A 23,183-nucleotide genomic window follows, 5' to 3' on the forward strand; every position below is an offset into this window, starting at 1 on the left:
GATAATTGAATATCCATCTAAAATATAACATTAAATCAGTTTCTCATATAAACACAAATAAATTCCTGATGTATGGAAAATCTTCAAGTTTGGGGGGGAAATGTAAGATGACCTTGAAGTAGGAAAAGAATGACTATGCTAAGTCCCTGAGTCAGGTCACTGCATATAACTGAACAACGACCACCACGCATACATGAGCACATCACCACTGGGGCAGTGTAGAACCTGCTTTGCCGTGTAAAACCTCACTGGACTCAGAGAAATGCAGGTTAATACTCTCCCCACAATTCTGCTACTAAATATATACCCCAGGGAAACCTCTAAACAGGTATGTGAGGATGCAACACCATAATTGAGCAGGAAGAGACCTAAGCACCTGTCCATGCAAATGCGAGCAGATGCGGGCACTGTGGTTTCTCTGCAGGGGAATTCAAGCAGCAGAAGCAAAGAATGAGTTAGCTCACGAGGCGTCAACACCGTCAAACCTCAAAAGCCGTGTGGAGTTAGAAAGGGGAGCGCGGCACTAAGTGTGCGGCCTGAGAGCACTTCCTGCCTTCTTGACGACTCACGATGTCACACACTTGTTATGAAACACCGACATCCAGATGGATTTTTAAAACTGTGGGATATTTACACAGAATCGACGACAGAGACTTCCTGTCTTTGAGCAGGAAGGAGAGGGATGGATTTGTGCAGGATACACAAAAGTAACTTCAGCTTTTAGCTGCAATTTTCTATTTCTTTTGTGTTAGAAAATTCTGAAGGAAAAGCGGCAAATGTTAATCATATGAGATAATAGGTAAGGCTCTTCCTGATTATTAAATCTTTCACCTCCCCTAAATACACTTAATGAAGGAAGCTATCACGTGCTAAATGGGAAAAAAAAAAAAACAAAAAGTCTATTTTCCTTTTCTCACAAATGCACAGCATGTATTTTAGTATTTCTATGAGGCATCTGGGAGTTAACAATATAAATTCATTTATTAAGAAGTGTTTTACATCATAATTAATAAGGCAGTGTACAAAACATCATTTTACCAGCTCTTAATTACTTATGAGTGTTGGTATAAATTTTCAGATTATCTTTCTTTTGGATTTGCAATATCCATCAGAGAACTTAAACCTATATAATCTTTTTAATAAAGTTCTAAGAGGGAAAGATAAAACTAATTAGTAGATACTTGGGTCTGAATCAGATTTATTTACACATTCAGTCTCTGCTTCAGGTCCAGGTTTTGCTTTGTAGTTTTGTGTCTGAAATGAGCACAGAGAAACAGAATGAGATGCTACTTAGGATTCACAAGTGATGTTAAATATATCAATGTGATCAGATGTTTTCTGGTGGAAATTAACTTCCAATTTTGTTATCAAAATAACAGTGAAAAAACATTTAATTTCTAAACATCATTCTCCTTACTTCATTTTCTGATCACCCAGTTTACCATTTAGATAGTTAATTTATTTTGGTCTCAAAAATCCTGTGTGTGTGTGTGTGTGTGTGTGTGTGTGTGTGGACCTGTGGGTGACTCATGTCAATGTATGGCAAAAACCACCACAATACTGTAAAGACATTATCCTCCAATTAAAATTAGTTAGCTAATTAAAAAAATTCTGTGTGTGCACAGGCTAAGTTGCCTCATTTGTGTCCGACTCTTTGCAACAGTATGGTCTGTAGCCCACCAGGCTCCTCCGTCCATGGAATTCTCCAGGCAAGAATACTGGAGTAAGCACTAAAAATTCTTCCTCACCGAGATTCCTTGAGTATAATGGGAGAGATGTGTGTGGTTAAATTAAAAAGTATTTAATTTTGATATTCTTCTGCTTCTTAGTGGTCACACAGCCCCATCAAGCCCTGCCCTGAACTATTGGGAATTAATACAGGTCAGCTAGTGGATGGTCCCAAAGAGGAAAGGTATTTAAGCCCGGAGGGAGGTGACAGTTACAGGAATTCCATTACAGATTTGGCAGGCACCGGGCAGGGGGTGGGGAGGGAGCCAGCAGATATCTTGACAAACCTGGTTGCTTCTTTTCAATAAAAACTTTTCTGCAGCTTCTGACTCAGGAAGGAGGAAGTTGCCCACCTTAACGCGTCAGGTTGGAGAGAGGGACGGCAGACCCTCGGCTAAGACGAAGGTGACCATCTCTGCGGAGGCAGGGCGGACAGGCGTGGGGATGCGCTGAGGCCCCCTGGAGAGTCTCAAGTCCCAGTAAAGAGCGACTGCAGTCGCCTGGGATGTGCCCAGTGATGTGGCCACTGGAGGATATTGATCCTCGAAATTCAGACTCAAAGAAGCAACCTGACCAAACTGACCTCCTTGCAAAAGAGGAAACTGATGATACTTTTGTAGGAGCCATCTGTAACTCCTGATGGCTACATTCAGTCCTTTAAAAAAGTCAGAGACATTTATTTAAAAAAAATCTTTTGTTTAAACAACTTAAGAAAAAAATAACCACACACACACACACACACACACACACACACACACACACACCCCTGATTTGAATTTTTAAACATTTGCATCCTGGGAAACAGGAGGAGATGGTGCAGAAAGCAAGACAAATCCAGCTGCACAAAAAGCTAAAACAACCTATAGGTAGAATTTGGAACCTGTTCTAAGACGCTAGGTAAAGCATTCACATTTACAGGTGATGTACGCTAACAGTATGGGCATGAACAGAATCCAGAAGATGTTTCTGACGGTTTGTCTGTAATGCAGAGGACAGGGATCCATCTTCAGGCCCCGAGAGTTTCATAAACTAAGACATTGACTTCCTGTCCCTGACGGATGAGATCCTTGACAAACACTCAGTTACAGCTGCAAATCTAATTCACTGAAAATAATCTTAAAAAGATTAACATTCTTATCCTCACATTAGTTTAGTAAAAATCACATCTATCAGGGGGTGTCTCAGTGTATGTTTTTAACAATCACAGATTATATCTAAAACTACAAAGTCAATTTTCTAATTAAAAAAAAAAGCCAACAACAAAATCATTACAAACAAATTATTTGATGTAAAAATACTCAAAAACTAGCAGGAGACTATGAACCACATTGACAGTATTATCTCAGAATTTATCAATTTATTTAATCAACAGATTAAGAAGTTAATACAGTCCAGATACATTGTTTGTTGTTGGGTTTTTTTTTTTTGAGAGTCCCCCAAAATTATATGAAAAATTGTGTATTTATTCCATTCATCAGATTCTCAAACTGGACTTTGACCTTAAAAAAAGTCTATTATAAGTACATTAAGTGCTATCTGATTGCATCAACGAGAAAAAAATGGAAATCATAAAGAAAATTCATTATGTCGCATCATGTATATTGTATCATTTCAATACAATATACCACAAAACAGTCAATTCTGTTTAAAAATTCTTGGAAATTCAACCAATGTGTATACATACTGCTGACTATTCATAACTAATAGTATATACACGTAGTTCTCAGTAGAACAAAGCTAAGAAGAATTCCCAAGTGAAAACTTCAGCCATAAATCCACTTAGCCCAGTGAATTCGCCTTGTCTTCATCTCAGAGCATGAAGGTAAAGCTCTGCTTTGACTCCAATTCAGGGAGGCAATCTTCAGACCAGCTACATAGGATCCAAAATCCTGACCTGGGTTGGTTGTAAACCAGCCTCTAGAGTTCTTCAAGGCTATCCTTACTCTTTCCCCATTTGAAACACCTGCTGCCTCTAGGAAAGATAAACAAGTCTCACCTATGAAGAAGTGCCATTTTTCAGAATATGAAACTTACACTGCTTGCTACAATCTCACGAGCGCAGATTCGCTGCATGCATTTCGATGCATCTCATGCTGTCAGACGCTGGAGGGGAGCGTGCCCACCTGACGCCCCAACAGGACCATAAATCCACATCCCTCTGCTCTTCTGTCTCGGTCCAGAGTGAGGTGCTGGCTGTGAGACGCCAGGACCCACTGTTAACACCACCATCCTTTACAATGACTCACCCAGACTGCTGGGGAACACATGTGCCATGTGGCGATGCACTGATGCAAATCTCTCTGGAGACCCAGGACATTCCATGCTGACTTACAAGATCACTTTCTTATAAATTAAAACATATGAATTTAGAAGTGAAAGTGTGAGTTGCTCAGTCGCATCCAACTCTCTGCGACCCCCTGGACTGTAGCCCTCCAGGCTCCTCTGTCCATGGGGTTTTCTCCAGGCCAGGATACTGAAGTGGGTTGCCATTCCCTTCTCCAGGGGACCTTCCTGACCCAGGGATCGAACCCACATCTCCAAGTCTCCTGCGCTGCAGGCGGGTTCTTTGCCTGCTGAGACACCGGTAAAGACCCCTTTGCTGGGAAAGAATGAGGGCAGGAGGAGAAGGGGACGACAGAGAAAGACATGGTCGGATGGCATCACCGACTCGATGGACATGAGTTTGAGCAAACTCCAGGAGACAGTGAAGGACGGGGAGGCCTGGTGCGTTGTGGTCCATGGGGTCACAGAGGTGAGCATGACTTAGTGATGGAACAACAACAGTGAATTTAGAAATGAGATAAGATACCAAAAATGCACTTCTGATAATCTCAAGAATTAAATCATTGCATTGATGTGTGGACTTTAAAACAAAAAATACTTAAAATAACTTCAATCTCTGTTTAAAATAGTCCAGCTTTTCTCACGGGGATACCTGTTCTACACTTCTTCCTGTGTCTTAATCACATTACAGTTAGACTGGGTACAGGAAGGAGGATTTAGTAGTTTGACAGATTTCACAAGTGATATATTTTTTCCAACAGCCTTCTTTTCTCTCTCCAGGACCAATCTAAATCTACGGATCAAAGGACAAGGCCTCTGGACAGTTCCTGGTCTGGTAGAGTGACCCCTGCCTCCCGATGAGAGGCAGGTTCACTTTGATGTTCCAAGCCCAGAGCCTTCATCCCTATTTGACCAGCCACCTATCTCCCAGTGCTCACAGGGTTGGCATCTCAGAGATCCCAAGATTCCCCCCTCATCCAATGCTTCCTCCACCACATGGCCAGTTTCTCTGCCTACTCACTCACCTGTCCATGCAAGGATACTACATGACTTTTTCCTCAAGGAACCCCCACCAAGTGGGAAGTGCCATGGTTACTAAGCCTCGTGGACTTTATTTTTCCAACAATCAAAGCCCACCAACTGCGCTCTGGACCCCAGGAAGCACTCTGCAAACGTGTCACAGACGTGTCAAGGGAGAGGGGAAGGAGGGGAGGGGCGTGGGTGCTGATCAGCGGTAACCAGCGCCTCTGCTTCCTCTAAACTCGGCCCCAGATCCAGCCGCACACTCGAGAAGCGACACTGTTGTTACTGCAGTTCAGTCGTGCCCGAGTCTGTGCGACCCCGTGGTCTGCAGCCCGCCAGGCGCCTCTGTCCATGGGGTTCTCCAGGCAGCAACACTGACGGGGAGGGGCTTGCTGTGCCCTCCTCCAGGGGATCTTCCTGAGTCACAACATCCCCATTCTTCAGTTATTTCCTTTATTTGCTACTCTCCAAACAAGCAGGATTACAGAATCAACATAAAATAAGGAGACTGGACTACACCTAGGGTTTCCTCCATCTGCCTGTTTTTCCCAAGCTTCGCGTCTCCACGGAAGAACTAGGAAAGCTTCTTTCCAGCCACGGCCACCGAGATGCTCCTGGGGAACCAGCCCGCTGAGTCCAGCACTGTGCTGACCCCTGAAACCAACCAGAGTTCTCACCACCAGTTGCTGAGCAGACGAACCGGCCTGGAGACATGAGAACTCAGGATGGAAAGGGGTCAAAGTGAACCGGAGGCTTTGGTGTCTGACGACATTTGGAGAGCTCTCCAAATTTTCTATCACTCACTGAAGTAATTAATCATAAATACTTACACGTCTATGTTTAGCTCAACTAAAATATCAAAAGAATGTAATATAAGCATCTTTAAGACTTCAAAGGCTCAGTGACAAACAAAAAAATCTCCATATGTATGCCTGAAACTCAGTTTATCTACTGTATTATAATCCGCAGGCCAAAGTGTGCTCTCCAAAAATGTGGATTCCACGGAGACATAAATGAATGAATGAATGAATGAATAAAGTATGTCTTCATTGCTCCTCTACTAAGTTATCTCCTAAACTTCATCTACTTATAACCTTCCATCTATCAATACTTCCTGTTAAGGTACTTCTCTGGTAAGAAAGGGCTGTTCCACAGGTTATATTTCTCAGGTGTCCCCATATATATAAACCACTGTATTCAGAACTCACGATGAAAATGAGTAAAAATAAACTAGCGGTTTCTATGTCTGAAGAAATTTCCCAAAGTTTCCACAACTTCTCTGCCTCCCAAGACTAAATTACAGGTGCCTCTCAGTAGGCATGTTAATACCAAAACTCTGCTGACGATGTCGGTGCAGGAAAAAAAATAATAACTTAAAATCTAACACTGATAATTCAACCCTGGAAATGAAATGCAGACAGTGGGAAACAGGTCCAATTATGGGAGATGCAAAAATGAGTTATCATTTGAACATTTCCAAGTTATTATTGTTCATTACACCTCAGGAAGAATCTGTATCTCATTTCATAATCACAAGGATGATAAACCTATTTGGGACTGAGGTACAAAATGTAGAATTTTTTAAAAATGTATAATCTTATTAATATTGTACCTACTCTACTATGATCCAGAAAATGAACTCAGCATTCTAGGAACAAACATGTCATCTGCCTAAATGTCTATTTAAATGCCTATTTTCCCCTCATAACTTGTTAGAGTGCATCTTATTTATATTTATTCTCTAATGCAAATTTCAAAAAAAAAATTGTATAGTGTGATAAATATGTCTTAATACTGTAAAGGGTGCCTGCCCATGTCAACCTCAGGGAGATATAGATATATGCAGATAATACAGATTTTCTGACATAATTACAACATTTTTAGAAAGTTGAGGACTCATAAACAATAAAAGTCTATCCTGAGTTTATCCAAGTTTTGAGACTTCTCTGTGGCTTGGGAAATGGGTTTGTAAATCTGCTAAGCTTTCCATGAATTTCAATGAATTAAAAATACTGCAAATACAACCTCTCTATGCATTATATTTGTATTGAAACTCAGGTTTGGGTGAGTCATGCGTGAAACAGAGGAAAAAAAATGGGAGTTATGAATCAAATGAGAATACTGTCTTTTAGAAGTCAAACTTCTGATACATTAATTTATCTCTACTTTTCTAATAATCCCTGTCTTTATTCATTCACTTAGTAAATAAACATAAAGGTAAGACTTACATAATAAATTTGCACTTTGACACAGTAGCTGTATTCCCACTGAAAGGGAAATAAAGAGTTTTCCGAGGTTTATGTTTTCCTACGTGTGCAGTCAAAAATCCAGACTTTGTGTCAGTTTTCCAATTGTATAATCTAAGTCTCTATAAGATTTAAATGGCAAATGGAAATTTCCTAAAAGTTCTTACATGCAGCTGGACTTAAATACATTAAGTTTTCAATGTCAGCTTCAGCAGAACAGCCAATAATTGTATACAAGACGCATTTGGTAGTCTTAGCCTACTAGTACTATTCTGTGAATCGTCTTCGTATTTAAAGAGAAATCACAAAGTAACTGGTAGTAAGAAATAATGACAAAATCCAAAGTCCCCACCACATCCAAGATTACAGTTTACCTGCTTAAATGCAGGTGACACTACACTGACCCTCAAGTCACAGACCACATATGGAACGTGCCGATCAATGCTCAGGCTCTTTTTTATGTGTATGTTTTAGTGAGAATTTTAGTATGCCTTTGTCCTTGGAATCTGCTGAGGTGTCTGCATGTGTTTAAGAACTTTCCCATTAATACACAGCCATGCTAATGTTTTCCGGGGACCCTCTAGTAGGAGTGGCTCTCAGGAGTTTGGTGAAGTCTGCACGGACAAGAAAGAAAGCCTCAGGACGAGGCATTCAAAGACCAGCAGACGTGTAAACCCTCCTGGATGCGATTTCGCTTCCTGTGGCCTGACCTGCCCAAGGTCATTATTAGTGTCGAGAATACTAACAAAGCTTTCCATTGACAAGGTGCCAGGGGAATCTATCATTTTTAGATGATCAAACAGCCCCGAAAAGCTACTGCTTAAAGATGACTGAGGCCAGGAGTCAAAAGGGTTACCATAGAGATGCTTCATCAAATAACCCCCAAAGCAAGGAAGGAGACAGGAGGGGTGACCGAGCTGAAACAAAGCATCCGATCGGGTCTAGAGAGGCATGGGCGTCTCAACGAACTGCGGGGCTTCAGATATGCTCGAACTGTCTTCTTCCCAGACTTACACTTTTTTTTAATACTTCTTGGTGCTCAAAAGGCCATGTACGCCTTCAGCCCAGAGAGAAGGCATTTGCGTCTCTATGCACAAGACATGATTGATTAATTCACCCGGGGGGTGGGGGGGTGTGTGGGGGGGCTCAAAACCCTTAAAAATAGTCTGCGAAATCCTGGAAGTAGAATCACCCCACTAAAATGAAAGGTTTTAGTGACTCTGGACTTGGAAGCATCTTTAAGAGTGCACCTGGTCAAGTCGCCCCGGTGGGAAGGACACGTGATCAGGTGACCATCACACCTACCTGCCGGGCTCCTCGTCACCGTGGAGGCAACAGTTCGCCGCGTTCACCAGAAAGCTGAACAGACGACCGTACAGAGACTTGGCCAGGAGATCCCGGTAAAACTCGGCCATCGCCACGGTGTGCCGTCGTGTGAGCACCTCTCCTGGGAGGGCGAGGAGGGGAGGGTCAGTGAGCACGGGGCCGTCCCTGATCAGAAGCCAACAGCGCTGGGCTGTTTACCCCGCCACGCCCGCACGCGGCAGAAGGTGCGACCAACGCACCACGACTCTGACAAATGCAGCCTCTGCCAGCTATTACAAAAACACACAGCGGTGACTTTGAGAAAAAGAAAAAAAATTCCAACGGAGGAGGAGTCCTCAAAACCACAGTCCAGAGGCAGGCTGGTGAGGCAACGAGCTCCAGTGAGTGAGAGAGGGACGTCCGGGGAAGCCCCTCTCTGCACGCTGCGTGCAGACGGACACCGCAGAGACCATCTCGGGGGGCGGACGGTGTGTGCGCCTGTACACCCATCAGGTCACGTCCGACTTTCTGCGTGCAACCTCACGGACTGCAGCCTGCCAGGCTCCTCTGTCCATGGGATTTCCCAGGCAAAGATACTCGAGTGGGTTGCCATTTCCTCCTCCAGGGGATCTTCCCGACCCAGGGATCGAATCTGCATCTCTGGTATCTTCCACCTGGGCAGGCAGGCTCTTCCCCACGGAGCCGCTCGGGAAGCCCATGAACTTGGATGGCATCAGAGTCTAATTCCAAGCACGCCATTTATTAGGGAGTCGATGCTCAAGTTTATCTAGCCTGTTTGAATCTTAGTTTTCTCATTCACTCAAGTGGAAAGGGGAGGGGATGGTTGGATGGCATCACCGACTGGATGGACATGAGTTTGAGCAAACCCTGGGAGCTGGTGATTGACAGGGAGGCCTGGCGTGCTGCAGTCCATGGGTCGCAAAGAGTCAGACACGACTGAGCAATGGAACTGAAAATGGGAAGAGTTAAATCCATGCCTTAGCAAAATGTGTGCCAACTAAAAACTCCAGTGCTCACAGCACCTGCTACAGCTCCCCTGAGTTCACAAGCGCCCAGGAGGCAGCAGCTCTTATTCCGGCTGATGAAGCGGAGGGGAAACGGTGCTCGCCAAGGAGGAGGGCAGGCTGCTGCCACATACACAGACACAGCCGATGGTTCAACTGAACAAATCCTCTTGGATTGACGACTTTGTCTAAAATGACCCATTACCTAAAAAAAGGTGACCGGCTCACCAGAACGGTCTCTCAAGAGCATACAGATGTTCACCAAGGTGGAAGGCAAAGTACAGAAAAACTTACCCTTAAAATACTGGATGTCAGTGGTTAAAGCAGAGGCCAGCTCATCCGAAGATACCTGCAGCATTCCAGCCACTAAAATTAAAGCGGTAATGAAAGCATCAAGTTACACACATGTTGACAGTGAGAACGTGGCATTTAGAGTTGAGAAGTGTGTACAGACCCATTAGGGTACTGTCTATTAAAGACACTGAACTATCACTGCAACTGACAAAGTCAACTAGAGAAACAGCTTGATTAAAACGTCGCGGAGTTCCCGGGCCCTCAGCATTAAGCTGCTGCAGGATTTTCCCCTCCTCACCCTTACTAACAGCCCAAGATGCTTTTTTCCCCCAATGCCTGGCTAAATCACTTAGATATGGGGTGAAGATAACGGTGGTCACCACCATCATCATTATCTGGTTTTAAGGTTATTTTGAAGAAGGAAAAAAAAAAGCTGGGGGTGACTAACAAGGCCACTTCAAAGGAGAGAGGTTTTTGGCAAGATCTTTAAAGGGAAGCAATTATGTTCTGTTTAAATGTTTAGTTAATAATATGCCCTCCATAGAGGGTGGAGGGGTGGGGCGGAGAATGCGCAGAACGATGTAAATAAGCCCGATCACGTGCCAAAGCATCAACACGGTTACTGAGGCGGGCAGCGTGGGGACATCAACGTGCCTCTTATTAACTCACATGACCAGAAAGACAAAAGAAGAAAGAGGATCTGGGTTTGTTTTCCCCACCGCCTGCCCTGAATCCCACTCCCGCAGAAAGTGGGCGCGATTCCCCCTGGCTTTTCTGTACTGTGTCTCCATCTACTGGCCAGCCTGCAGAACTGCACGCCAAGGCATCGCTGGTCCATGAGTCCACTGACCTTGCTCAAGGAGCTGGAGGTCAGACACCAGCGCGGAGTCGGCGTCGGAGAGAGCGGTGAAGCCGACGTCGCCGAGGTGTAACAGGGCTGCTAGAATCACGCACAGGTTCTCCACCTCCTACGCGGGCGGCCAACACAGAAGGAAAAGAGTGCTGCTTAGGAAAGAAAGATGCCGAGGCCGGTCCTTTGAAAAACCTCCAAGTAGGTTAAAACAAAACGATGCGCGGCTGTGATTTTTTTCAGACTGAGAATGTCCCATAAGGGAACCACCGATCAATGGTAAAAATGGGTACATCCCCTTCAGAGCAAGCAATGGTAACCTTAAAAATTCCCAATAAATTCCTGGTTTCCTAATTGGTATTTTGGGCAGGAAAAGCTCCTGCCGGAGAGAGTTTTTTCTAAGAACAATTCTCATTTGCTTTATAGGCATAGACTTGACACAGTGTGGTCCCTGGGCCATCCGTGAATTTCCTCCTGAACTTCCAGTTTTCATGACAAGGCACAGTTTTATTATTAATGGCTGTAAAATGAGCGCATTGAAAAGGATAACCTGTCATTTTCAGGTATAATCCTCTATGACTGCAGCATTACTTAGACATGTTTTTGGTAGCCTCCAAATCACAGATTAGGGCCTCAGATTTTATTGATCTGTGCCTGTCTGAGTAACATTTTCCAAGCTCCTTGAGCTACCCGATATCTCCCTCTCCCGTTTTTTAAATAAATCCAGGATGACAGCTCCCTCTCCCCTTTATAAATAAATCCAGTAACTCCTCATTAAATTTCCCAGTGCCCCGAGAGAGAGACACGCTCCTGGCCACAGACAGGAAGACTCTGTCCAATCATCAAGGTTCTTGCAGTTCCGTACCGTGATGGAGACAGAACGGTGAAAAGCCTCCTAAGGTAAGTGACAGTGTGGTGATACTAACAAGCTGCCCTGCGAGCAGGGGGCGGCGGCTGCTCTGTATCCGCCTGCGGTGAGCAAGCACCCTGTCGTCTGCCCGGTGATGGAGGGCTGGCAGGGGGGGGTGGTCATCTTCATGGTCAGGTCTCCCGGAACCACACTCACGAGCTCTGACCCAAAGGCCATGCCAGCCCAGACGTACCTTCCTCCCAGTCTAAGGGGACTTGATCTTTCCCTGCTGGTGGACTAAATCTGTCACCATCTCAGTCACACCTGAGGATCAAGATGATCACCTTTCGATCTTGGTTTAAATCGCATGTATCTCTTTAACTGCAACGCTTGTTAGATGCCCTGTTTGGCCCCTTATGTGGAAGATGTATCCTGTGTGCGCTGCCTTTGAGGATCAGTCATGGGTTTCTACAGCCCCGTTTCCAAGGAGCTGATATTTGGTGGCATGATTCCTTACCCACCTCTCTATTCCAGTTTCCCATAAGTGAGTAGAGAGTTTAGACATAAACGGAGGAAGGGAAAAGTACAACAGCCCCCAAAAAAAACCAACAGTAGCAAATGCAGAGCCTGAGAAGTAGAGTGGTAGGAGTTAGGGAAAGAAGAAACACAGAGATTGGACAAGCCGAGCAACAAAGAACGGAATGCCGTATGACTCACGTTCCTAGAATCCCAGTCCCTGAATGGGTGAGGCTGGCGTGGGGCCAGGTGCCCAGAGCTATTCACTGCGGGTGAGTCCCCACCTCCTCTGTCCTCCTTTGCTGTCACCCTACAGCCCCTTCCACCCCTTGCTGCCCCATGAGCCAAGGGGAAAGACAGGGACCCAAATCGATCAACGCATATTGGGTTTAAGATTAAAAAAATTCAATCTGTGACTAAATCTTGGCTCATGAACTACAGGCATACCAGTTACCCATGCAATCTTATGTTGATTGCTAATGAGAAACTGGCTGTCATTTAAAGTGACCGCATAATGAATGTCGGGGACACAGAGATGATGCATAAGAAAAGGAGATTTGTGGGAATTTCCAAGGTCTTGGCGGCTCAGTGGTAAAGAGTCTGCCTGCCAATGCAGGAGACGTGGGTTTGATCCCTGGGTCGGGAAGGTCCCCTGGAGGAGGAAATGGCAGCCCACTCCAGTGTTCTTGCCTGGAGAATCCCATGGACAGGAGCCTGGGGGGCTATGGTCCATGGGGTCGCAAAGAGTTGGACACGACTGAAATGGCTGAGTACACTTCACATCTCTTGTTCTCTAGACCTGTGTTATTCGATTCAGTAAACACTAACCTCACAAGACAATCTCAGTTTAAGCTGATCAGAATTTTTAAGAAACGTTTAAAAAAAGTTAAAAATCCACATCCTCAGTCTCACTAGCTTCCTCTCCCACACCCAGCAACCCCAAGTGGCCAGTGACTGCCCTACTGTACACTACAACCGAGAACATTTCTGGGATTATGGAAATTTCCATTGCATTGCAGCGGGTTTAAGCACTTTACATAGTACATTTCAGCTTTGGAGGTATTTGATAATTCTTTAGGAATTAAAAAAAAAAAGCATAGCATTCAAGAAGATAGTTTAATGGAATGATTAGATTACTGTCCCGAGTGGTACTTGGCAGCAGACAGTCCCTTCCATCTGCCATTTTTCTCTTGAGTCAGCCAGTGCCAAGTTCTTATCTGTTTTGTTCACGTGGTCCCTGTCGGAAAAGGTCTCCACCGCCTTCTTGAAGACGGCAGCCCATCTTCATGGTACCCTGTGGCCCTGGGCATAATGTTTGTTCACAGCTCTCTCCCATCAGCATGCAAGCTCCAGGAGGCAGAGGAATGTTTTTGAATGAATAACTTTTACAAACTAGCAGAGGGTTGATTTCCTCAGTGGAATATTTAACCGCATGACTCACCAAGTTACTGAAGCCAATTACACTCAGGGCTTGTTTCAAAACAGCAAATTTCTCCCTGTTCAGAGAACGCTCTGCTGTTGATGTATCTTCTCTAAGGGTCTGGTGCAAATACCTGTGAGGAGGAAAAGCAGGCAGGTTTATGGCTTGGCTTGTCAACAAACCCCAGCAGCGAAAAGTCGCTTCAGCCACGTCTGGTCTCCCGAATAATGGAAATCACCTGGACATTGTGTCCCTGTGTTATTTATAAGGCTTTGGTCCGTAAGAGCACGTGCTGTTTCCGGAAGGAAGAAAGAAAGGTTCTTGTTGTACCAGAACATATTTACACTGTTTTCCTTGGTTCTCACTTGAGTGGCTCCCCTCCTCAGAGAAGGTCAAGAGTGCTTTGTGTATTTCATACAGAAATCTAGCAGATTCTATCGCATGCTTTGTAATTCGTATTTGTAGCCAAGATTTTAAGTTGAAAGCAATCTACGATTTCTTCTCGTCAATATCTTTTAATTACGAGGTGGATGATTAATTCATTGATTTATTCCTTTCATTAAAAAAGCGCAAAAAGGAAAAGAGAAGTTGAAAGTGTTAGTTGCTCAGTCATGTCTGACTCTTTGCGACCCCAGGGACTGTAGCCTGCCAGGCCCCTCTGTCCATGGGATGCTCCAGGCAAGAATTCTGGACTGGGTTGCCATTCCCTTCTCCAGGGGATCTTCCTAACCTGGATCTCCTGCATTGCAGGCAGATTCTTGACCGACTGAGTTACGAGGGAGGCCTGGGAAGAGATGAGGCAAAGAAATGAGCCAGCAGGTCTAGTGAGAGACCAGCAGTGAGGAGAAGTGGAGGAGATAGAAAGGCAGGCGGGCGAGAGGAGGGGCTGGCTGTTCGCGGGCAGGGAGAAAAGAGAGGCGTCAATAACGTAAGTTTCCGTCTGGGGAAGCGGGGTGGCGGGGGGCTCATTCAATCAGGGGGGCTTCTCAAGAGGAGGAGCGTATTCTTGAGAGAGAAAGACATAGTTTATCATAGTTGTGTTTGCTCCCTTTGAACTACCTGCTAGAAGCTCATGTGGTGTTCCAAGAAATAATCGGCTATAAGGATCTGAAATTCAGAGAAGTCCAGAAAATAAGCCCTGGAAGTCATCAACACCCAGATGACTAAAATCACGGGAGTGGATGAGTGCCCTGGAAAGAAGGCGCCCACGCTTTACAGATGAAGACAGAGCTGATGGAGACGGGGCCGTAGGGGCAAGGGGCGGGGGTGAGAGCAGGCAGGTACAGACTCTGTCGGTGTGGACGAGGGGTCTGAAAGCACTCCTGTGTCCTTGACCGTGGCGGGGATGGGGGGTCAAAGTGAAACAGCCCACAGGATGGGGCAGGAAGTGGGGAGACCTCAGGAGGCTTATACGGTGAGGCGGAAGCACGCACAGACCGGAGAAGACGGAAAGACAGGGAGGAGGCGTTGGAGGAGGAGGGAGAGGGTCTGGCCTCGGGGCCCCTCGGCCCAGTGGAAGGACGCTCCCTTCCCACGTTCGGTCGGGCGGTGGATACGGTCCGGGGGGCGGACGTCTCAAGGAGTGGAGGGACCCCTGCTCGTGGCCTCAGTGTCCCCAGGAGGGAACGTGGTCGAGGTTCAGAGGATGAGGTGAGGCGGGCTTGGGGAGTGGATTGAGACTCTAGGCCGCCGGCTGCGGACAAGGGACACTGTGGTCAAGCAGAGGGCTTCCCAGGAGGCGTTGGTGGTAAAGAACCCACCTGCTGATGCAGGAGACACAGGAGACGCGGGTTCCATCCCTGGGTCGGGAAGATCCCCTGGAAGAGGAAATGGCAACCCACTCCAGTGTTCCTGCCTGGAGACTCCCAGGGACAGAGGAGCCTGGTGGGCTACAGCCCGTGGGGTCGCAGAAGAGTCAGATATGACCGAGACTCAGCACGCACGGAGCCAAGCTGGGCGACACGGGAGGCTTAGTGAAGCGGCTGAGAACCCCGGGGAGCTCTGGCCAGCTCCAGCCGGGCTCTCTCTTTCCCCGAGGACAGGCGAGCTGGGGGGTGGGGCTTTGGACCAAAAGGAAGAGGTCACGGGCAACCATGCCAGCAAGGGGTTGGGTTAGGATGGTCAGAGCCACCTGGCTTAAAATTCACAAAAGTCTAGTGACTAAAAGGTCCTAATGATAAGAAGCTGTAACCCATCTTAATTCTCCCTGTTCTTACGGAAGCTTTCTATTCATCTTTGCTGGTGTCATCTTTTCTTTTCCGCTGGTAACGTAGGATAGAATTCCATTCAGAGTGGTTACTTGACATCTTGTAAAGAACAATTAGCTCTCATTAACATTACAGAGTCAAATAAGCAAAACACCACTGTTCCTTTCCACATTCTTTCCAGTTAATCAGTTAATAAACTCCACCTGTGGAGAATTCAAACATTTCTTTAGACCTCAGCATCTCCCACTCTGTGTGTCTTTATGGTGGGAATTTATGGCAGCTCTGACCTACTCTGTGAAGCAGTTATATTCTGGGCAGAAGGAACCATTGGAGTTAATCTGGGCAATTTAGGGCTATTAAGTCTGTAATGGCTCACAAGAAACCCAATCCAAACTGGGGGTTTTCCAGGGCAGTTGACCTGATGGCAGGAGTGACGCTTGAAGACTGTTTGCATTTTCCTCAATAATCAGAAAACTTGTTGGTATGAGGACGATGCAAAAAAACAAGAAACTCGACCTCAATGTCTTCTATACAAACTTTACAATCCTCCTACTTTTCAGTAAGGCCTGGGTTGATTTCACTAGAAATATATAGGTCTTAACAGCCAAACTCTAATGAAAATGGAAAGGTTAGTATCAGGGGAAAAAAACTAAAAGTCTACTTTTTAGACATTAAAAGTACTTTTTTCCCCTTTGAAATCATTTACTAATGAAACCACAGGACAGGACTTTGAGCAAGCTCCAGGAGATGGTGAAGGACAGGGAAGCCTGGTGTGCCACAGTCCATGGGGTCACAAAAGGGTCGTCAAGACTGAGCAAGTGAACAACAATATCACACAGGACAGAAAAATCCTAGAAAAATATGCCTGGTAAAACCCTACAACCAAGAGCACAGCAGAGCTCTGTCTGACCCTTTCTGATGACATTTTAAACCTTTACTATCTATAAAATGGAATAAAAGTAGGTTAAATGTGAAATAAAAAAATTCTTCATTTCTCCTTCATGATGACTTTATGTTAATTAAATAAGACACTGTGTGTGATATGCTTTCTAGACTCAGATTGCAATGTACACATAGAATAGGAGTATTTCCTGGAAGAAATGTATCTTGCATATGTGGAAAGCTTTACTCAGCATGCTTGGTCATTAATGAATCTCTTTAATCAGATATATAACTAAGTCAAACAAAATAAGGAACATTTTCAGAAATTACAACACATGCTACTAACCATGTAGAATATTTTAAACTGTAAAATATACTTGTCTGTTCTTCTCTGATAGATAAAAGTAATAAACAGCTAAAAAGATCATAATTCTCACTTCTGGATTATTTTCTCCCAGTGTGAATCACTTGAAGGTTAACAGTCACACGTGTGTTTCCATGTGGTTTTAACACTTGAAAAGAGGTCAGAATGACTGTGGGCCAGGGTTTATTGAGGTCCCTGGAGACTAGCCATGCTCCATTGATGCTTTCCCCCTAATCTCAACACCGTGGCTGAGACCCACCCGGACGAATCTGTGCTTATCGTCACAGATGATAAGTGTTTCATCCGACAGCTTCGGACTCTGTCCCCTATTCATTGACGGTCCCGCTCGTGCCAAGAGCGTTTGTCAGCAACTGAACGGCAACAGCCACAAGGGCCTTCGCCATCTGCCTCTGCGGAGACCCTGGCCTGTGCCGCGGCCGCCGCGGGGAGCTCAGCGTGGAGACCGAGGCATCTGTGCTCCAGGGAAACAGGTGGGACACGACCTCAGATGGACAGACGTGTTCAGGAACCGATTTCGTGATCCCAATCCTTGCACCTCCACAGATGTTGAAGAGCACTGAATCCCTTTGTGGTGCCATCAGCTCCTCGTGACTTGATTGCATCAAGCTGCCCCTTCACCAAAATCTTACACGAGGACCTTCCCCAGCGCCCCTCGGCAGCGGCCCCTCAGAGTGAGCTGTGGCGCCGTCTCCCAGGATGCAGTCCTCGTTTTGCGCCAAATAATGACCCTCAGCTTTCACGTTGTGCATCGTTTTTAGCTGACACACAACTCCCGGTATTCAGATCTTAGAAGATCAATCTTCAGGGTCTTTCATGGCATCTTTCATGTCTTGAAAACCATGTACTTTTAGCTCAGACAGTCTGCTTTTATCATCTCCTCTTAACTCATACAGAACACGGAACGGTAGCATTTGGCAACACGGAGATGTGGCCAGAGACAGAAGCATCAGTGACATGTCATTTGTGGAAGCAGGGATCGCTGCTGTTTTGTTTTCAAAAGCTCGACAGATCAGGGGACGCTCCAGGTTGTTCCGCCACAGAGCAGAAGACGGTAACATGGAGGCTGGACCATGTTAAAAACAGTAGGTGGGTTGATAACTGTTTGATTAATTGGACTCTAAAGGAAAGGCGGTGAGAACTGAAAACAGGTGTCAAACACTTCACTGGAGGTTCCAGAAGCACGTCCATTCATCTTCATATCAATCCTGAAAAGCAGAGCTATCGTTGTGCCCATCTGTGATACACGGGAACGCAAGCGCGTTTAAGGTTTCCAAGCCAGCACCTGGCCGACAGACAGCACCCTCTCTGCTGACCCCTCTGTGCCTCTCGGCTCTCCTGCGAGGGGCTGGAGGATAGGAAAGGCTGAACGGCCCCACGAGGCACCTCCCTCCAGTTACGATTTGGCTTAAAAATGTGGGGGAAGGAAAATGAGACCTGGAGTTACTATTACACACGGATGTGTTTTAAACAGAATGCAAAGTCCCACGGGGTTTTAAGACTCCCCAGGATAGTTTGTGATTATTTGGTTCTGTCTCAGCTCTATACGTGTGTTACAGGCACAAGATGGGGTAGCTGGTGACTGAACAGGACCCCGTGGGCCCTTCCAGGGTCAGACGCCCCTGAATCCCCCCGGGTCCTCCACCTGCCTGTTGTTTGTGGGCAAGTTTAGCTCCCTAGGTCTTCCCCAAGTTCCAAAGAATAAACTTAACCAGAGAAATGAGAAAATGCAGAAACAGAGGAAAACAGTCAAGCAAGACAAAATTATAACAGCTTGACCATTATGCAAAGAGTGCCAAAGAACTGATGCCTTCGAACTGTGATGCTGGAGAAGACTCTTGAGAGTCCCTTGGACAGCAAAGATCAAACCAGTCAATCTTAAAGGAAATCAACCCCGAATAATTATTGGGATGACTGATGCTAGAGATGAAGCTCCAGTAGTTTGGTCACCTGATGTGAAGAGGGGACTCTTTGGAAAAGACCCTGATGCTGGGAAAGATTGAGGGCAGGAGGAGAAGGGGGTGACAGAGGATGAGATGGCTGGATGGCATCACCGACTCGATGGACATGAGTTTCTGCAAGCTCCAGGAGACAGTGAAGGACAAGGAAGTCTGGCGTGCCGCAGTCCATGGGGTTGAGAAGAGCTGGACATGACTTAGCAACTGAACACAACAATCATTAAACAGTGATTAATGATTAAACAAAGTCAAGGACCTTTAGTTCCTCCTCAAGAGCTATAGACACTATTCTTTAGCCATGTCCTTGAGCTGTTTTGCAGATACTGAAATCCCCACCAGTTGGGAGAAGTTAACTACATTCTGCCCTCAACAACTATATTCTAGTCTATATACAGACCCCATACAGGTTGGAACCAGATGGTTGATGACGTTGACTCCTGTTCACCTCGCCACCAACCAATCAGAAGACTGTCTGTGAGCTGATCACACACCCTGCAGCCCTCTAGTTCGCTCAGGTCTTCAAAAGCCATTCCCTGGAAGTCACTGGGGAATTTGGATCTAGTGAGTTTTAGGTGCCTGGACGCTAACGGAATATAGCAATGGCTGTTTCAGTCACACTCTTGTGACTGGATGAACTCATTCATTAGTTCCAGAAAAGAGTTTTGTTTGTTTTGGGTAGGTTCCTTGGATATCTCCCCTCTCCCTTTTTGCTTTTTATATAAAACATGATGGCGATTTATTCTGAACAACTAAGTTTATAAATCTCATTTTTAAAGATCAGGAAGAGAAAAGCCCACCTGTACCAAAGATACAAATGACTGTTTTCGCTCACATTAAAAATAATAGCAAACCAGGTGAATATGTGTTACAACTGAAAGGTACAAAATTCCACTTGGCTTTGAAAACCTTTTCTTGAAGGTGTTCATGACAAGTTAAATTTAAGATAAGCCAGTAACAGGAAATGTTGACTGGTGCTATTTCTAACCGTTCCACTGTTCCAATCTGTTGATTGTCGTGACAACGCACAGTATTCCAGGAACACATCTTCTAAGGTGGGTCAAAAACCATGTTTGTGTCTGTGGTGTATATATGCCTGTGAGTGTGTGAGTGAAGGGGTTGTGTGTGTGTATTGATAACTTATGCTTTGCCATAATGGAACACAGATTCTGGAATAAATTTCCTATGGATAGAGGGGCAAATTAAAATCGCTAATCCCCCAGCTTAAGGCACCACTGAGACACGGGAATGGAATTCAAGGTGGCAGTGATTTGATCCAAATATCAAACAATGACCTTTTGCAAAAGAAGCAGAATTTCAAGGGCGCAGTACCCCTGGGGGCACCTGTACTTCCTTTCTCGGAGCCCAGCCAGACACAGTAAAACTGCAAACTTGCAACTGGTGGGTGAATGAGTCCGCAGAGGGGATGTACTGCATTGTGAATCAGTCAACCAAGGCACATTGCACACATCAAAGTTCTAAGACACTAAACCTTAACAGATATCCCCACAAAAAGAGAAACCATGGTTATGGGAGGTGATGGAGGTGTCAGCTAGCAGCAGAGCCACATCATATTTCAGTGTATAAATGTATCAGACCAACACATTGCACACCTTCAAGCTAACAATGATGTTAGTCTTCAGTCGTGTCTGGCTCTTTGCAGCCCTATGGACTGTAGCCCGCTAGGCTCCTCTGTCCATGGGATTCTCCAGGCAAGAATACTGGAGTGGGTTGCCATTTCCTGCTCCAGGGGACTTTCCTGACCGAGGGATCGGACCCGGGTCTCCTACACTTCAGGCAGATTCTTTACTGCCTGAGCCACCAGGAAGCCCAATCTCACCACACAATGCTATGTCAAGTACACCTCAAAAATTCACTGATTAGTTCATCAGTAAACTCCAGGAGTTGGTGATGGACAGGGAGGCCTGGCGTGCTGTGGTTCATGGGATCGCAAAGAGTCGGACATGACTGAGCGACTGAACTGAACTGAATTTAAAAATACAAGAACAAACAGAAACAGCCGCCCTGGCCGTGCTCATCAAGCCTCTTGGTTCAGCAGACAGGGGATGGCTCGCCTAGGCCTGCACAAGTGCCCAGCACTCACGGGGAGAACAGCCTCCAGTGGAAACACTGTTAACAGGGGTCCCCACTTCAAACCACGTGCCTGCCCCCTTCAGCACGTCTGGGCTCACAGACCACAGACGCGATTTCTTGCTGGTGTTTGATCTGCCGCATAAACAACAGAAGAACAATGTCTTCTGACCGTGGGCAAAGCTGCCTTCTACTTGGGGAAGTTTAATATGTAAACAGAAACCAGATAAGGCAAAAACCAGACAGTTGGCATCAACAAAGACAGCCCTGTTTACCAGTTGATGGAGGAAGATGGTAACTGGCTCCTTCCTGCTCCCCCACCCCCACCCTGCTCCTCAAAGGAAATTCTTTTCTTGACTGTTTTAAAACTATCTGGAAAGTATTAACCAATTTTAAATCCCCCCTCCCTGAAATATGAATAAGATTTTTTTTTTATTAACCACAGGTTCAGATCCATAAATCTCCCCCAATGAAAATGTTAATATATTAGCCGCAAACTGTTTTGTTTGGAGAGAGGAAACCCTGCCCGTGGTCCTCGGAGAAGAACAGAATCCGTTTAATAAATTACGCATTCAGAATGACTTTGGGTCTTGTGACATTCCCAGAATAGTTTGTCCATATTTTTCTCATCAGTCAGAATATTTCTGCAAAACATCTGGTGGGACAAAGTCTAAACTCTCACCATCTTTCCAATGGGGGGCGGGGGCTGGTGTATCTGATAAAGTCGCTTAGTTCTTGAACACGGTGGTGGAGACACAAGAACAGAGCAGCTGCCTACAGCACAAAGGGTCCAGGACCCGGATCTGGGGGTTGAACCCCAGTCTGCACTGCATCCCCAGCCCTGTGTCCGGAGGGGACTCCTTCCTGCCAGCGGAAGGGCCGTCCTTTCCTCCTCGCAGAGACATAGAGGACCAGTAGGGATTACATGGATGAATCAGTGAAATGGGAAGAAAGGGAAGAAAGCCAGTGTCAGGGCCTGGCCTTCATGAACCTGTTTAACTTGCCAAGGCCTGGGGGTTGCACCTGCCGGGTGGAGTAGGGGGGTTCCAGACTTCCCCCGAGTCCAGGTCACAGCAGACGAGCTCGGGCTCTGCACGTGGGGAGGGCCAGCAGGTACGCCTGTATTCACCTGGCTCGGTCCAGGATGAGCAGGTGCAGAAGTCCTCCTCGGGGGAAATCTCACCGAAAGGCTTTGTGTAGGGTCACACCCACAACACCATGGTGAAGGATGACTCAGGCCTAACCGGGGTTTGAGATCCTGACTGAGGCTGACACCTGCATGGCAACGCCGGTCATCTGTAAGCGGTCCAGAAGGGGACAGTCCCGCTCATGACCATGCAGTGACAGTTCCCGCTGATGCAGGGTGTCTGGTTCTCCTGGGACCTGCCCGAGGACTTGCACCGGCATTTGCACAGGGCCCCCTATGCGACAGCCACGCCACGGTCACTGAGCCACGTCCGACTCTTTGTGACCGCACAGACCGCAGCTCGCCGGGCCTCCCCGCCCTTCACCATCTCCCAGACTTTGCCCAAACTCATGTCCATCGAATCGGTGATGCCATCCAGCCACCTCATCCTCTGTCGTCCCCTTCTCCTCCCTGCCTTCAATCTTGCCCAGCATCAGGGTCTTCTCCAACGAGTCAGCTCTTCGCATCAGGTGGCCAAAGTATTGGAACCTCAACTTCAGCATCAGTCCTTCCAGTGAACGCCCAGGACTGACCTCCTTTAGGATGGGCTGGGTGGATCTCCTTGCAGTCCAAGAGTTTTCTCCAACACCACAGTTCAAAAGCATCAATTCTTCGGCCCTCAGCTTTCTTTAGAGTCCAACTCTCACATCCATACATGACCACTGGAAAAACCATAGCTTTGACTACAAGGACCTTTGTCAGCAAAGAGACCACCAAAGGCGAGTCTTTGAATCCCACCAGGGGAAGCATGCCAAGGAGCTGTCCCTCTGGACTGAAGTGTCTGAGTGTACATGCAAGGCCCTCATCAGATCAACCGTCCTGAATCTTACTGCCATCATGCCAACTCTCTACTTAGCTGAAAATTTCACCTAAATAACAAATCCTCCTGCATATTTTCCAAGCCTCCCCACAACACAGTTCTGCTCATCAAACTCCTCTC

The 23,183-nt window shown here is 46.2% G+C and overlaps 1 protein-coding gene and 1 long non-coding RNA gene across 9 annotated transcripts in view; one reads left to right on the plus strand and one right to left on the minus strand.

Moving 5' to 3' along the window:
• Positions 1 to 23,183, minus strand: part of MYO16 (myosin XVI) — a 499,683-nt gene that overhangs the window by 184,809 nt on the left and 291,691 nt on the right. For all 7 annotated transcript variants that reach the window (XM_070471419.1, XM_070471420.1, XM_070471417.1 and 4 more), the window contains 4 exons: positions 13,562 to 13,673; positions 10,755 to 10,872; positions 9,905 to 9,976; positions 8,586 to 8,727 (listed from right to left, as the gene is read on the minus strand). In XM_070471419.1, the coding sequence (XP_070327520.1) occupies positions 8,586 to 8,727; positions 9,905 to 9,976; positions 10,755 to 10,872; positions 13,562 to 13,673 (444 nt within the window). The remainder of the gene's footprint in view (positions 1 to 8,585; positions 8,728 to 9,904; positions 9,977 to 10,754; positions 10,873 to 13,561; positions 13,674 to 23,183) is intronic.
• LOC139036312 (uncharacterized) overlaps positions 10,866 to 23,183 on the plus strand; it is a 28,314-nt gene continuing 15,996 nt past the window's right edge. Inside the window, exons 1-3 of one of the 2 annotated variants that reach the window (XR_011489041.1) lie at positions 10,866 to 10,955; positions 11,542 to 11,654; positions 16,468 to 17,039. This is a non-coding gene — a long non-coding RNA (uncharacterized lncRNA). Of the gene's footprint in view, positions 10,956 to 11,541; positions 11,655 to 16,467; positions 17,040 to 23,183 lie in introns of those variants that run through there. The other variant, XR_011489040.1, reaches the window with a different exon arrangement.

Source organism: Odocoileus virginianus, chromosome 8, assembly GCF_023699985.2.
Source record: "Odocoileus virginianus isolate 20LAN1187 ecotype Illinois chromosome 8, Ovbor_1.2, whole genome shotgun sequence".
In the NCBI taxonomy this organism is placed as follows: domain Eukaryota; kingdom Metazoa; phylum Chordata; class Mammalia; order Artiodactyla; family Cervidae; genus Odocoileus; species Odocoileus virginianus.